This window comes from Magnolia sinica, chromosome 6, assembly GCF_029962835.1.
Source record: "Magnolia sinica isolate HGM2019 chromosome 6, MsV1, whole genome shotgun sequence".
Classification (NCBI taxonomy): domain Eukaryota; kingdom Viridiplantae; phylum Streptophyta; class Magnoliopsida; order Magnoliales; family Magnoliaceae; genus Magnolia; species Magnolia sinica.
In genome coordinates, this window is record NC_080578.1 from 62,544,704 (window position 1) to 62,559,852 (window position 15,149).

The 15,149-nt window shown below is 38.5% G+C and overlaps 1 protein-coding gene across 3 annotated transcripts in view; it reads right to left on the reverse strand.

Annotated features, from left to right (window-relative positions):
• LOC131248805 (glycerophosphocholine acyltransferase 1-like) overlaps positions 1 to 14,127 on the reverse strand; it is a 31,868-nt gene extending 17,741 nt beyond the window's left edge. Inside the window, exons 1-6 of one of the 3 annotated variants that reach the window (XM_058249268.1) lie at positions 13,882 to 14,127; positions 12,939 to 13,058; positions 10,492 to 10,549; positions 10,287 to 10,387; positions 4,873 to 4,968; positions 4,695 to 4,788 (exon numbers count right to left, since the gene is read on the reverse strand). In XM_058249268.1, the coding sequence (XP_058105251.1) occupies positions 4,695 to 4,788; positions 4,873 to 4,968; positions 10,287 to 10,387; positions 10,492 to 10,549; positions 12,939 to 13,058; positions 13,882 to 13,992 (580 nt within the window). In that variant the 5' untranslated portion in view covers positions 13,993 to 14,127. The remainder of the gene's footprint in view (positions 1 to 4,694; positions 4,789 to 4,872; positions 4,969 to 10,286; positions 10,388 to 10,491; positions 10,550 to 12,938; positions 13,059 to 13,881) is intronic. The other 2 variants (XM_058249267.1, XM_058249269.1) reach the window with 2 other exon arrangements.
• Between the last annotated feature and the right edge of the window lie 1,022 nt (positions 14,128 to 15,149).

Below are 15,149 nucleotides of genomic sequence, written 5' to 3' on the forward strand. Positions count from 1 at the left end.
GGAATTTCTGTCGAAGCAGGAGGTTGCGCGATCACGCAAAAGCAGTCAATTGCTTGGTCACGCAAGGTGGCTTTGTTGCACGATCACGCAAAGGTTTGGTGTAGAATAGGAGAGAAGCCAGAGCGAGGTTGAAACGAAGGGTGGCCGGTTTATATAGGCCGCGATACACGACTGGTTGTTGCACGGACCCGATCGTGCAACAAGTGTGTGTTGCACGATTGCACAACGAATGATTATGAAAAGAAGAGTTTTTGCACGAATAGAGGGTCGACCCCCCATTTGCATTTCTCCAAGAAGAATTCAAATGAGGATTTAGGGGGCATCTATTGGAGCACAAAGTTCATTGCGCAGTCGCATAATAGGACCATGTTGCACGACCGCGCAAAGTCATGCAATTGCGCAACTGAAGAAAGAGGAGGAGAGGGAAAGGAAGCGAAACGAAATAAAGAGATCAACGACGCAACTGAGCTAGTATGGAATTCACACAACATAGAGTTGCACGCCTGCACAATAGATAAGTGTTGCGCAACCACGCAATAGAGTTAGGTGGCGTGTATATGGGGCTTCACACGTGCAAAAGCCTATAAATACCCCTTTGCTCTTCTCATTTGGACAGTGGAAAAATCAGAGAGCTTTAGGAGTCAAAAACATGCAGAATTCAGGTATCAAGTAGGTTGCGGAGCAGGAAGAAGGAAGATGGAGAAGTTATCGCGACGACATACCTGTTGTGCGACCGTGCAACAGAGAATGTTGGCGCGACCGCACAACAGAGGTCCCGCACGACCAAAATGTTATGTTTTTCACGCAAATTTATCCTGGATTCGTCATCTGATGCACATCTTATGTAGATTCATCGTGGATTCATTATCCTATGTGTATCTTATGCGTATTGGTGTGAAGCTAGGGTTCCAAACCCGCATAACTCTTTTGTTATTGCGACGGTTCCAAACCCGCATAACTATTTTGTCAATGTGACGAATACTCTACAAGCCGAAATGCTGCCGAAATAGTTGTTGGGCTACATTTACCTGTCACTTAATCTTTTCATAATTAATCGTACTTTGTGTTATAATCAAGGGCAATATGAGGAATGTAATAAGAATCCAGATTAATGAAATAATTGACGATGAGTATTCTTGGTTCAAACTTCTTCTGTTATTATCGAATATAAGATATTCCAATCTCTATGGCACGTTTCTGATCAAAACAGTGTCAAATGGACAAGTCCAACTAAGACCATCAATACGCCAAATACTATGAACAAGATCGGATGGTTAACATTATTTGATCAATTTAATTTTGAGTTGTGCTCCATCCACAAACTAGCCTACTGTTTGGATAATACTGATTCCAATAAATGTATGCCAAATGGATTGTAGATGGAACACTACAATCTAAACTATGGTGGTGAACTATCCTCACATTGTAGTCCTAAGTCCCATTTTGGAGCTTGTAAATGGAGGTAAATGAATTGGGAGTAAATAGCTTACACGGTTGTGTTTGAATGGGAGTAAATGAAATGCATTTAAAATCCAAATACTTTGTTTGGACAGGAGTAAATGGAAGGAATTGGAATGCATTTGAATTTTTCAATATATTCACAGGAATATGTGATATCCTAAATCAACTTTAATATCCCAACTTAATGTACATATGCGATATTTAATAGAATGATTGTAACAAGCCCATTGAAATATATACTTTAGCAAAAAATGAGGAAATTTCAAGCCTCGGGTAGGCCACAAATGTAAGGATCACGAACAAGCAACTTGCCAACTTTTTTTAAACTGTCCATTTATATGGCCATATGTTGGATGGTATGGATCATTTTTTGGTGTGATTGTAGTGTTGTAGGCAATCATTGGATTGTTTCGAAGTATCATTAGCGTGACACGTGTGTGGCAGACATGTGCGTAGCAGAACCTTTGCTTACACGTGCGACTCTCCAAGGGAACTAAAAAAGGCATTTCACCCCCATTTACTCCCGCCCAAACGGCCCTTAATGTTAAGTTCCCTGCCAAATTTGGAGACTGGTTATGGTTCAAAGCAATTTTGTAAGTTGTGTTCTACTTCTATCCAGTGTTTTAAATATTGACGATATCGGCCGATATATCCCACGATATTTCTTGTTTCCCACCTGTGCGATACGAAACGCACAAGTAGTGGGATATATCCCACATGTTCGTTCCGGTGAGCATTTTTTTATTTTCAATCCTTTTTTTTTTCTTTTGTAAATTATGTTAAACTAGTGTCGAATTGTTACAAATCCATATTTTTTCATGTTTTGCATGAAAAATCATGGATTGAGAGGTTCAATTTTGAGATTTGGAGGAGAAGGACCGAGTTGTGGAAATTTGAAAAAAAATAAAAAAAATTCCCAATTTCTCGCAAATCGGTTGCAATCTTTGTGTCCAAACATAAAATCAAACATGTATGTAACCTGATTTAGTGATTCTTCTTTTGCTTTTGAATGCATTGCTTGTATTTCCACGCGTCTTCTTACATTTATAAATTATATGAATAAACTTTGAATATACTTGCATCAATTCAATTAGACAATGCATAGAATAGGACCCCATACAAAGAAAACCTATTATGTGCAGTTGTTTTTTTTTTCAATGTTTTGATTTGTGTGTATTGATGACTTTTTTAACAATCACTGAAATTTCATTGAAAATTTCAACCAATTTCCAATGTTTCCAATAACAACGTTGCAACTGATATATCCCATGCGATAATCGATACGTATCCGTATCCCAAGGGTGCGATACATAACGCGATACCGATATTTCGAACACTGCTTCTATCCACCTAATACATCGCAACCATGCATGCCGGTCTAAACCCTCCAAACCATGGTTTCCATTGTGAATGAAGCGTAACTCAGTAAGTCGCACTTATTGAACATTCATAACCATCCAATTTGTGGCTACCTAATGCATGGTTAGATATAAAATGGTCAGCAATCGAAATTTGGTGAGTGAAATCAAAATATTACATCAATAGACCAACTTGAATTTTGACCAATACTCTATCGAAAATGGCAAGGTTCTTGTGTAGATGGGTCAACCCAATCTTCAAGTGAAAAGGGATGATCCATTTGGTGTCCATGAAAAACTATAACAAGAAATAGTAAAAAGTCTGCAAACAGATTTCTCTCAAAGCTGATGTAGTTCCAACATCATTACCTAACAAAAAAGTGAAAATTTTAATCTAATTCATAAAATCATAGCATAGTTCCATATCTATGGTACTACAGAGGTATATATAGATTTCAATATAATCTCAATAATCTTAATGAATAAACCTCATACTCAAATCATATTGGTCCAAATATTTACTTCCCGAACTAGTCCTATGGACATGATTGAAAGGGTTTGGGTTATTCCAAGCTCTCAATATAAGGCATCTTCATGAACAAGAACAAAGGGCATGTTTGGATACGTTGAATCCAAGGGAAAAGAAAAGAAAAAAAATAAAAATAAAAATAGTTATTATGCAATGATGATTTACAAGAGAACTTTCTTCTTCTTTTTTTCTTTTTTTTTTAAAGACACGGGGTGTCCCCACCTCTTTTTGAAGTGAGACTAATCCCTGCGGATACACACAATCACCCACAACCACGTGTATCGGGTAAAGCCAAGGAGGGGAATCGAACCCATACATGTAGGGAGCAGACCTATGGTGTAGGCCATTCGCCTATTGAGGCATGGATTCTAATTTTGAGTTCCTGTTTGGATAGCATGTGGAAATCTCATATTCCTCTTACTAACGTAGTTTCTTGTGCCAAGAATCCAAATTATGAAAAGTTGTAATGATTGTTTGGTGGAATCCACCCTTTTTCATTGCTATCCAAACAACAGATTGTCACATCAAAGGGAAAACATTTTCCTTTTCAATTGTTCAGCATGGAATCCATGGTTTCCGAACATGGCCTAGGGGTATGTTTGGATCATGGTATGCCAAAAAGGTTACATAACGGCTTTACGTAAAGGTAACGGTGGTAACCATTACACATTACGGGGCCGAAATGGCCTTAACAGCTGGTACAGAAAAAATGGCCTGTAACGACTCCGTATGTGGCCAGCAATGGCCCTGTAACAGTCCTATAATGGTCCAAAACCGATCTTCAAAAAAAAAAAAAAAAATTGAAAAGGAAAATACTGTAATGGCCATCACGGCCTGTATTGTAACAGTAGCAGCAACGGCCACCGTTACCATTATGCAACACCTTGCTCAAACTGTATTTCTCTTTCAAGTTCCTGTATTGTAACAGCAGCAGCAGTGGCTTACGGCCACCGTTACCATTATGCAACACCTTGCTCAAACTGTATTTCTCTTTCAAGTCCCAACTTGAAAGTAATGTAATTGCAATTTGACCAAGACAATATAAATGTGTAGGGAGGATATTACAATTTGCTTTTGTCACACTTTATTAGACTATTAATTGCAGTTCAGTTGAAAATTGCATCCAAACACATCCAAAAATTGAAGCAATGCATAATTAGTAGCCTCACATATCCCAACAAAACCTATACAAAGAAAAACAAAAACCATTTGCTAAAAAGCAGTTGGTTTCTCAGAGACAAGTTTATACACGTGACTGAAAAAATGCATGCTTAGAAAGTGCAGGAATAGGTTTGTTTGATAAGCATAACACTAGTACCAGCATCACAAAGATGTTGGATACTCACCAGGTAACAGATGTATCAGGACACTGACGATTTTGTCAACAGAACTAAACACTAGGCTACAACGCCAAACGATCAATGCCCATGCCAATGGTCCCTGTATAAACCAGAAGTCATAATCAGAGAACTAACTTGTGTCAGCAGTAATGGTGGAAAAAATGGACAATAAATGTGTTCTTACTTCTGCAAATGAGAAGCAAACCATGAAAAACTTCTCATTTCTCGGATAAAAAAGAAGCATGACCAAGAAAATTGTATTGGCATAGTAGCAGAAATCCTGCAAAATCCCAATAACAGTTAGAGCAGTGCACAAGACTGCAATAGATCAATACTAAATCAGTGTCGGGTATTTCATTATCTTTCTCAATGTGAATTGAAAAATGTTGTTGGTGCATGGAGTTCTGAAGCATAGATCCAAGCCTGATGGAAAACCCATTTGGTTGGCACTATTGAACTAAGCTTTGATGGTAGTCCAGGCTGTAAATCCAGTGCTAGAATTTAGCCTAAACAAAAGCAGAAGCATGCAAAAAAGTTGTGAATTACCATATCTTGAAATTAGCTTTGTAGTTGAGAATTGGGATTTGGTGGTGCCAAAACCCACGCAGAGGTTGCAGCAACAAGAGTGTTCAAATCAGGACCCTTGTCAAAGCTCAAATCAGGGGTGCTTTGAAAACAACCCAAAGTGATGCAGGAGTCAGAACAGATCAATTGAAGCACTAACACCCTCGACACCTTTGAGATTTCTGGTCTGAAGCTTAATTGCATGATCCTTCTAACAAGGTGTTCCTCCCACTTCAAATCACAATTTGGACTCATGCTCCTGCTCTCACTTATTTTTTTATTTCCTACAATGGTTTTGAATATCCAGATCATATCAATCAATACGGTAGAAGCGTATTAGTTGATACTGGTAAATCTTATCCATGCTGGCTGATGCTGATATGAAAAAGGGTGTAAGGCATTCCAACCAAAAAAACTGATGGCCCTATCAGCTTGTATTGGCCGATAAGGACTATATCAGCACTGATACACCTACCCCGTATGTGTTATGGACCAATATGCAAATGAAGGCCCACTTTCAATATATATGTGTGTGTGTGTGTATGTATGTTTTTCTCCCTTTTTCTTCGTTGCAACTTGGATCTAAATCAAAACACAAGATTTGAGCAGGATTCAACAAATCGAAGTGGAGCAAACTGCTTTAGGAAAGAACATTAAAAAGAGTAAAGGATGACATTTTCTCTTCTTTTTGTTGCATTTCAACATAATAGGCCATAATCACCAGATCATACATGATTCGAGTGCAGTTAAAAATTCAGGGGGCAAAAAAAAACTCACGGTCTTGGATCAAGTTAGGATCATGGTTTAAACATTTTCACAGTAATATAGGTTTTCAGTCCACAACAATATGAGTCACCAAACGGATACGAGACCGATGCCAAACAATACGGGACAAAACGGACGATTCAGGATTTGTCGGACCAGTTTCAATATCCAGCTGAGTTACTTTCCGAGACCTCATTTAATCATTGGTTGGTGTTGCATGCATATACTTACATAAAATAGTGAGTTGTCCATTAAATTGCATTCACAACAATTATTATTGCAATCTAATCATAGATATTTTAAGTCTAGATAATCTATGGTGATTCCCACTTATCAGGCTATGTAATAGTCTTACATTGCGCCTTTGGAAGTTTTTGGGCTCTCATTGTCAGTCCCCAGCTTGGAGGGTTGTGTCAGGGTGGCAGCCAGCGTCAAACTTATACCATAACTTTCATCATGAATCTAAACAATATGACATCCCAAAGTGGGATGGCGGAGCAGGATTCATATAGCCAACACCAATTAACAATATGGTAGGCCCCGCAAAGCTTGGGTGTTCTACGCGTTGCATAAATAAGGTGTTATATAAGCTTCCAGTCCTACATCCAATCTATAGTTAGCCGACCTAGACTCAAACTCGGGTGCAAATTGTTATCGAGTTGGGTTGACTCAGGACTTGGTGGGTTGACCAGCCTAGTCCAGAAATTAATTCTTTATTACATACTTATCATAAAAAATAAAAAATAATAATAATAATAATATAAACAAAGATTGCCAATTCGACGAGTCAACCTAGGACACAATTGAGTTAGCTCAACCATCTCACCTATTGGGTCACCAACAAATGACTCCCATGAGTCCAAGATTTTTTTTTCTTTTTCAAAAAAGGAAAGAGTCAATAGAAAATTGAGAGAAGTCTTGTATATAATCTGCCTCTTACAGAAGCTAGATCCTCTACAACATTTGTAGGATTAGCTTATGCTACAATGCGGTGTTTGGGACCACCTTGATGTTTAAAACACATCCAATTCACCCCATAAGGTGAGACGCTTCATCCTCACCCTATAACCCAAAAATTAGACCGATACAAGATTCAAGTGGGTATGCAGGAAAAAGTTGGATGGGAACACCCACCATTAAATCTTTGCATATTGTTGGTGGACCCAAAGTGTTCCATATGCCATCAAATCCATTAAGAAGATGAGAACCACAATGATGGATGGACATCCCAAAAGTCAAACCATTTGGAAACTCAAGTGGCTAGACCACATGCTTTTAGAGGTTCTATGAATGATTTTATAGGTATGGCCCACCTAAATTTTAGATCGTCCACATTTTTGGGCTACAAGGAGAATATGAGAGGGATCAGATGATGGATGGGTTGGTTGTCATGTAAACATCAAGGTAGGCCCCACACACCCTATTGTAGAATAAGCTTATTCTAAAAATGTTGTAGAGGATACGGCCTCTACAACTTGGGTTCCAGCATGTGTCGCTGACCACTGGGACCCACATATTGAGTGGTTAGATGATCAGATCCATCCATGTCATGCCTTCTATACTATACAGGCTACCATAAGATTATTGCGTTAGACTGATGTTTCTAGCCATCATTATCTATGAATAAATTTAGAACAATGAAAAGCAAATTTTGGCTTGAATTCAACTCTAATTGATTAGAAACATCACTGCGACATGAAGATGGGATTAAGTCGTATCTATTCTAGAAGAATATGGAGGTTCGAGATCATCAGAACATCTCAGATGCGAGCCCTGGTCAGTAGCTACACACTCTAGATCCTGAGTTGCAATAGAGGCAAAACACACTCGTCGAAAGACGCCCAACCGACTGATGCACCTTCCCCACAAAAAAGCCCGTGCAACAAAAGTTATGTGGGGCCTCACTGTGAAGTCTGTGTGACATCCACTCCGTCCATCAAGTTTGCGAGATGTGAGGCCAAACATCAGGCAATTGGAAACTGAAGCTAGCCACAACATACGAAATAGTGGGATTAGGATGCTAATCGCAGATACCTTCTTGGGGCCCACTGAAGTTTTGGACAGGCTGATATTTTTGTTTCCCTTCATCTTGGTTGTACTCACCTTATGAATGGGTCAAATCGCATACAAGCTTCATGTTGGCCCCAGGCAAGTTACATTAGTGGGCGACCCTGTTGCACCGCTTCCTGGGTGGCACAATGGAGTTTAGGGTCTGCCTGATATTTGGGTTCCCTTCCTAACATGATCTGGCGCAACTAATGGACGAAGTGGATGTCATACAGAGAGATTTTGAATTTTTTTTCCCACAGAGAGATTTTGAATTTTTTTTCCATTTATTAAGATATTTTTTAAAATTTTTACGACCACATTCATTCAAAGGTATTTTGGTGATCAAGGGGAATTGACAAGGGTATTTTTTGAATGAGAAAGTCTTGAAAGAGCAAGCTCTATGCACTACTAAATGGTAGTATAAATGTGTGTGTGCGTGCAGCTGTGCGCGCACATTCATACATACATATAAGGGAGTTTCAAGCCATTTTCCTCTCCAATTTTGCCTCTACCAGTCAAATACACTGCCTACTAAGTGTATACAGTTTTTGGTAATTTTACCCTTTTGAAGAGGGTCATTATGAAATACTAAAATAACCTTCTAAAAACCTATATTTCATCAACATGCTAAGGGTATTTAACTAATGAATTGTGGACGAACCAACTGTTAAATGTATCGCTTTTAAGAGGCCTTAATTCAAATGATTAGGAAGGTGGACTTTTTATCACGTAGCTTATTCTACAAGCGTTGCAGGTGGAGGGCGCCATAAAAATTTGACCAATTCAACAGTCGTGTGGGCTGCCACATGTTTTTTTTTTTTTTGATTGTTCATTTTTTCCACAAGTGTAGCCCACCTAATGATTTTATAGGCCTGAATTTTTGGAACTACAATCATCATGGTACAGATAACTTGATGCACAAGATGGATAGCATAAAAACAACAAAATGGACCAAACCATATAAAAAACCTCAGATTCACATGGTGCCTACATGATAGTTGGATTGGCCTGATATTTGAGGCATACAATTTCACGGTCAGGAGATCCTTTTGGACATGTTGAATGCCATGAAAACATCAAAGTGCGCCCATCAAACAATGGTTGTAGGATGTGCTTATTCTAAGGGCATTGAAGAGGATCCAGCCTTAACTAAGAAACATATATTTGATTATTTTCCATAAATCTATATCTATATCTATATCTATATCCATATCTATACTTTTTTATTTGAAGAATAAGTGAAAATTATATAAAAGGACCTGCCGGAAGAGAGGAAAGAGGAACAACGAAGCTAAGAAAGAGTAAAAAACGGAAAGATCGGCAGTGTTAGCTGCCTTAACAAAAGGTGCCCATTCTAAAACTGCTGCTTTAACGAAGTGGATGACCTCTTGAACTGAAGAATCCTTGTTCTCAAAACACAGACCATTTCAAGACTTCCACGCAAAACAGAAAATAGCCATAGCTACCAATCTCCAGACTGCTCTACGAGATTTAACAACGGCCACTCCATGGCAGGCCCACAGAAGATGATCGACCAACTCCGGCATCGTCCACAAGTAGTATCCATATCTATACTACTTGAAGCCAATTCTAGTCTTCTTTTCTATTTTCTCCAACCCCTTGAAAATACAATAATACCCTTCCAAAAGCATCTTTCATCAAAACTTCAAGGATGTTGAAGTAATTTGCTTGTGCTTTACTATTTTCTATCAATTAACTTTGACAAGTATTTTCTCTCTTCACTTGTGAAAATGCAAAATTACCCTTCACTTTTTGCCCTCAAACTTTTTCTCCTCTCTCTTTCTACCTTCTCTTCCGCTTCAATCTCTCCACTTTCTGCTACACTAGGCTGCTTCAGATGACATCATTCTTGATTCTATCCTTCTTGGTCTCCCCACTCACATCCATCTCAACATTCTCACCTCTACTCAACAACACTCATCCTCTGCTCGTGTTGCTTTCTCAGTTAGTCAAACAGTTGTCGAATGAAATTTTTTCCCTAAGTTTCACCAACATGGATGAATTACGCAACACTCCAAAGGCAAATCCTTGCTTCATCTACCTGGCTCTAATTATATCGTAAACATACTCGTCGATTTCTGCATCCTTTCTAGTAATAGAACAAGGTAACAAAAAGACTGTTTTGAGGAGCAGAAAGTTAAAAATAGTAAATAAACAAATAAAATCATCAAGTGATAGACCTATGCTTAAGGTGCTCACCAGAAGATAGTAGTGCCATTTCTTGAACCGATAGTAGATCCATCGCAATGGAACAAACGTAACATAGAACAAACAATACACGTATGGTATATCTTGTGGTCCTGAAGATTAAAGTAACCAAAAAAAAAAAAAAAAAGACTATTAATACATAATCTCTGAGGATTCAAGAACAAAACTTCCCAAAAGGTATTTGAAGAAAACTTACTAGCTCCCAATAGGAAGCAAATTGCACCAAATCCAAGAACCCCCAAGAGATGCGTCACCTAAATCTCAGAAAATAGAAAATGAAGAAAATCAGAACCAAAACACACACACACACACACACACACATACACACACACACACACACACAATTATCTATGAAATGAAATGAATGCAACAAAATTACATATAATACGGACGAAAAGAATTCCCACAGGCTAGTTGGTAGTGGCACCCATCCTGACTGCAAAATACACCCATCTTACCCACTTTTGGTTATACAATGCTGTTTCAAACAAGAGAGGGGGGTGTTGTATTTGACACTTGGTGTGGATGTAGATAGTGGCTCCCAAAATAAAACAAGAGGTCAAACAATAACCCAAGCAATTTGCGAAAAGAACGCCCATCAATCCAATCACCCCAAAGATGAGGAATGATTGCAATGAAATCAACATAAAATATTTAGGAAATCCACCCATATAATAACCTAAATGAGTTATAAAATGTATTGAATGTGACAAGTGGCAACATCAAACTAAAGAAGAAAGAAAGCCATCATTGATACAATCAACCAAACAGTTAAGAAATGCAAAGACAATAATGGATGGATGGATGGGTAATGAAAAGAATAGAACAAAATTGACATCAAAAAGGGAAAAGCACTCACCACAAACATCTATAAATACAACCAGTCAAAGAGAAGGTCCAAAATATAACTAGCATAAAAGTTAAGTTACATTCTAACTAGCATGTAACAACAAACATGTCATGGGCATATGACATCCAAACCAAGGTATTACATAACGTTACTGGCCAATACGCTACAGCCTTGTAACAGCCAAAAGAAATTTGGGGGGAAAATATCTCAAAATTTATTGACAAAACTCTAAAATATGTGAGGATCTTTACTATGTTTTTCTTCTTCTTCTTCGTCTTTTTTTTTTTTTGGGGGGGGGGGGGGGGGGGGGGAAGGGGGGGTATAACGGGCCCATTCTTTTGTAAAAAGGTTGTTTGGTAGGCAGTGTCAGCTTGATTGAAAATCTAACAAATTGGCCCTAATTGAACACAAATCATTCATAAATTGGTGGATTAGGGCCCATTACATATAAATACAACAAAAAAGAAGATGGAAAATGAAAAATAAGCATGTTTTACACCTTCCTCCAATACTTTCCGAAATGGTCCACTCTGCTTCAATTCATCGGATCCCACTCAAAATGTGTTTTCATCCTCAAAATAGGCCAAAATCTACTTTACAATTAGTTCTTAAGCTTCCTTCATGGTTGAAATGAAGAAAGAAGAAGAAAAAAAAAGAGTGGATTGAAAAAAACAAAAAAAAACAAAAACAAAATGGGCCCTTTATGACTGTATCACCCTATAACGGCCATGTTAGCCCTGTAAGGTGCCAATACTGTCAACTGCTTTACAACGGATTGATTCACCCCCATATCAATTAACAGGGTGATTGTTTCCTTTACATATTGGCCGATACGTAACCGTTTTTTAATACCATGATCCAACCTGTCCAAAAGATTGGCCCAGCATGACAATCGCCTAGTGGAAAAAATGGGTCGATCCACTCATCAAGTGGGCCAGACATGTACTTTGGATCAAATTGGTGGTAGCCATTGTGTGCTACACATGGCCAGATGAGTGGTTCAACTTGGTTTTCATCATGCTTCGTGGAGGAGCCAACCTTTTGGACAGATAGAATGTTGTACTCACTTTACATATTAGCACTTGTGTGCTAGTTGGATGGTAACTAGACATCAAGCTAGTTGCTCCAGGTCATCCTCCTGTCAAAATGATTATGAGATTAACATATGTGATGAAATCAACATTAAAGAAAAGACCAATAAAGATCCAAATGATTAGAGAAAATGAAATCATCAAATTGATTAAAATAAAAAGAAAATCCGCAAACGCTCATCAATACGATCTTAAAAAATGGTTAGCCAAATGATCTATAGATTTCACGTGATGACATGAAAATAAAACGATCCAAAAGAAAGTCGATTTAAGCAGCCACCTGATTAATACAAAAATGAAAAGAACCAATATTCAAATTATTAGGCCATGAAAATAATGTGAGGAGGAAAAAAAAAAAAAAAAAAAACACACAACAACAACAACAACAACAAATACCTATTGAGACCGTCACTAAAAATAATTAGGAAATGAAGTGAATGCACTGAAATCAAGATTAATGGAGAAGGGGACAAACATCCATTGGCATATTCACCCAAAAATTGAATAGCAAATACAGCCATGCCCAAACCAATCAGGAAATAAAACCATAAAGCTATAACACTACAGTGATGGGAAAAAGACAAACATAAGCATCCATCACGGCAAAAGAACTAGTGAAATGCATAAGAGCAGCCCAAACGAAGCCTGCCAATACAATGACCATGAAACTGCTCAAGATGTAGGAAAACAATAAGAAGGCACCTTGTTGATAAACCTTTCATGCTCTTCAGCTTGTTTTGCAATCTTAACAGCCTGCTTTGACAAGATCTCCTTGGTATGAACCGCTTGCTTCGACAATATCTCCTTTGTTTGAGCAACTTTCTGTGAATCCCAAAGGATGAAATAAACAAAACAATTGAAAAAAAAAAAGAAGGAGATTTCTTCACTTTTTTAGAGAGAGAGAGAGAGAGAGAGAGAGAGAGAGAGATAAGATGTCTTCATCTCTTCCAATCTGACAAGGAAGAATGAAATAGGCACGTTTGAATGTACCCAATGGGGAAAACAAAACAGATCTTATAGTTACTATTCTGTTCAGTAGCCATAGATGATGCAGATTTGGAAAACCACAATATGACAGATCGAGATTTTCCGCATTTCTGCCGCCAAACAATACAAGGGGTCGTCTGGAAGCTTGAATTTGGGCCTTTTGGATTTGGAATCCAAATCCAGACGAAAACGTTGTTTTTGGCCCCATGGAATTTGGTGTAGGATTTGAAATACTCAAAAAGACCGCTTTGCAATTCTTCTTTGGATTTTCAATCCTCTCCAACGGTCACAATACAAATGGCTCTCTATAATCGTGGTTGCCAAACACAGTTTCTGAATTTCACTGATTGAAAATCCAGGTTGCCAAGCACATCTGACAAAATGAAAATCTCAGGGATTTCGAATCCTGGAATTGGATTCCCAAGTAAAATTCCAAATCCAAGCTGCCAAACGAACATTCAGGGTGCGTTTGGTTGCACCAAATATCAAGAAATTTCACGATTTGGTGCAACCAAACACACTGTTAGTAATTGAATTGATCAGAGGTGACGAAAAAGAAGAGCGGGAAAAACGTGTCCCGACCGTTGTATTTCCCAAAATAATCACTACCGTCTATATGAAAATGGATCAAAACGCGTCCACGATGAGAGAGAGAAACCTCAGATCGTTCGGACAATCGCTTCCTGACAACCTTGCGAAATGACTCTTTTTCTCCTTCAACGGTGATCTCATCATCCCCAATAGCTTCTTCTTCCGATTCGCTCGACATTCCTTTCTTCTTCTTTCTTCTTCTGCTTTCCCCCCCTCTTTGGCCGATTCTTCAGCAACTTCTTTCTGCCCTTTTTCTTTTCCCCTTACAGACGGTTGGAGAGAAGATGTAAGAACGCCGCCTTGTGGCGCGTTCAAACATACATGCTAAAAAACAACTTTCATACTCTGGCAGACTGTGATGGATGATACGCAGCCACTTGGAAATTTCTTCCAAATAGGAATATAAATTCGTCAAGTCAAACCGTCCAAGTTGTCATCCCACTTTTGATGTACGGTAAACCAATAAAAAATAAAAAATTATTCCTACTTTTGTATTGGACACCTAACTGAAAAATATCCAAAGGCCTTATTTCAATCAAAATAATTCTACAAATCACAATCCATGATTGTTAAACTAATGTTATTTTGGCACTATTACATAGCTAAAGTGAGTTCCATGATTTAGACGGTTCCATTGAGTTAATGCTTGGGGCATTATATAATTTCAGAATGCCTGCTTATGAAGCTTTGTACACAGCCGAGTATCAAAAAACTACCGAGCATGAATGCCTTCCACTTGGGCCATCTAGCCATCGAGAGGAGTGCCAAAGGGGAGCGCGACGGAAGCGGATTGCATCCTGCCCCCGCCTGAACGCCAATCCGTCCAGGCAGCACTTCGTGGAGCCCACCTTGACGTATAGATTTTATCTGCGCCATTTATCCATTTTATAAAGTCATTTTAAGAATATCAACCTAAAAATGAGGCAGATCCAAAGCTTAAGTGTACTACACACAGTGGGTATTGAACTCCCACTGTTAAAAACTTCTTATGAGCTGCGGATGTTTTGGGTTATCATGATATTTGTGTTTTACCTTCATTCAGGACTATATAACCTTATAGGCAGGTTGGATGGCAAATAAACGTTGGGATAACCCCTGTGAAAGTTTCAACAGTAAGTTTCAGCTGTGGCCCTGTGAAGATTTCAACCGGAAGTTTCACTATTGCCGCGACTTTCCATGCTTAGGTCGGCTTGATGTGGCCCCTAATTTTTAGACTCATGATCTAAAATGATCTTTAAAAAATATGAAGCGGATAAAACCCATACATTATGATGGCTCTATAGAGCCCCTCCTAGACACACTAAGTATTTAATGCGTCTAAGCCAGGGTAGGACA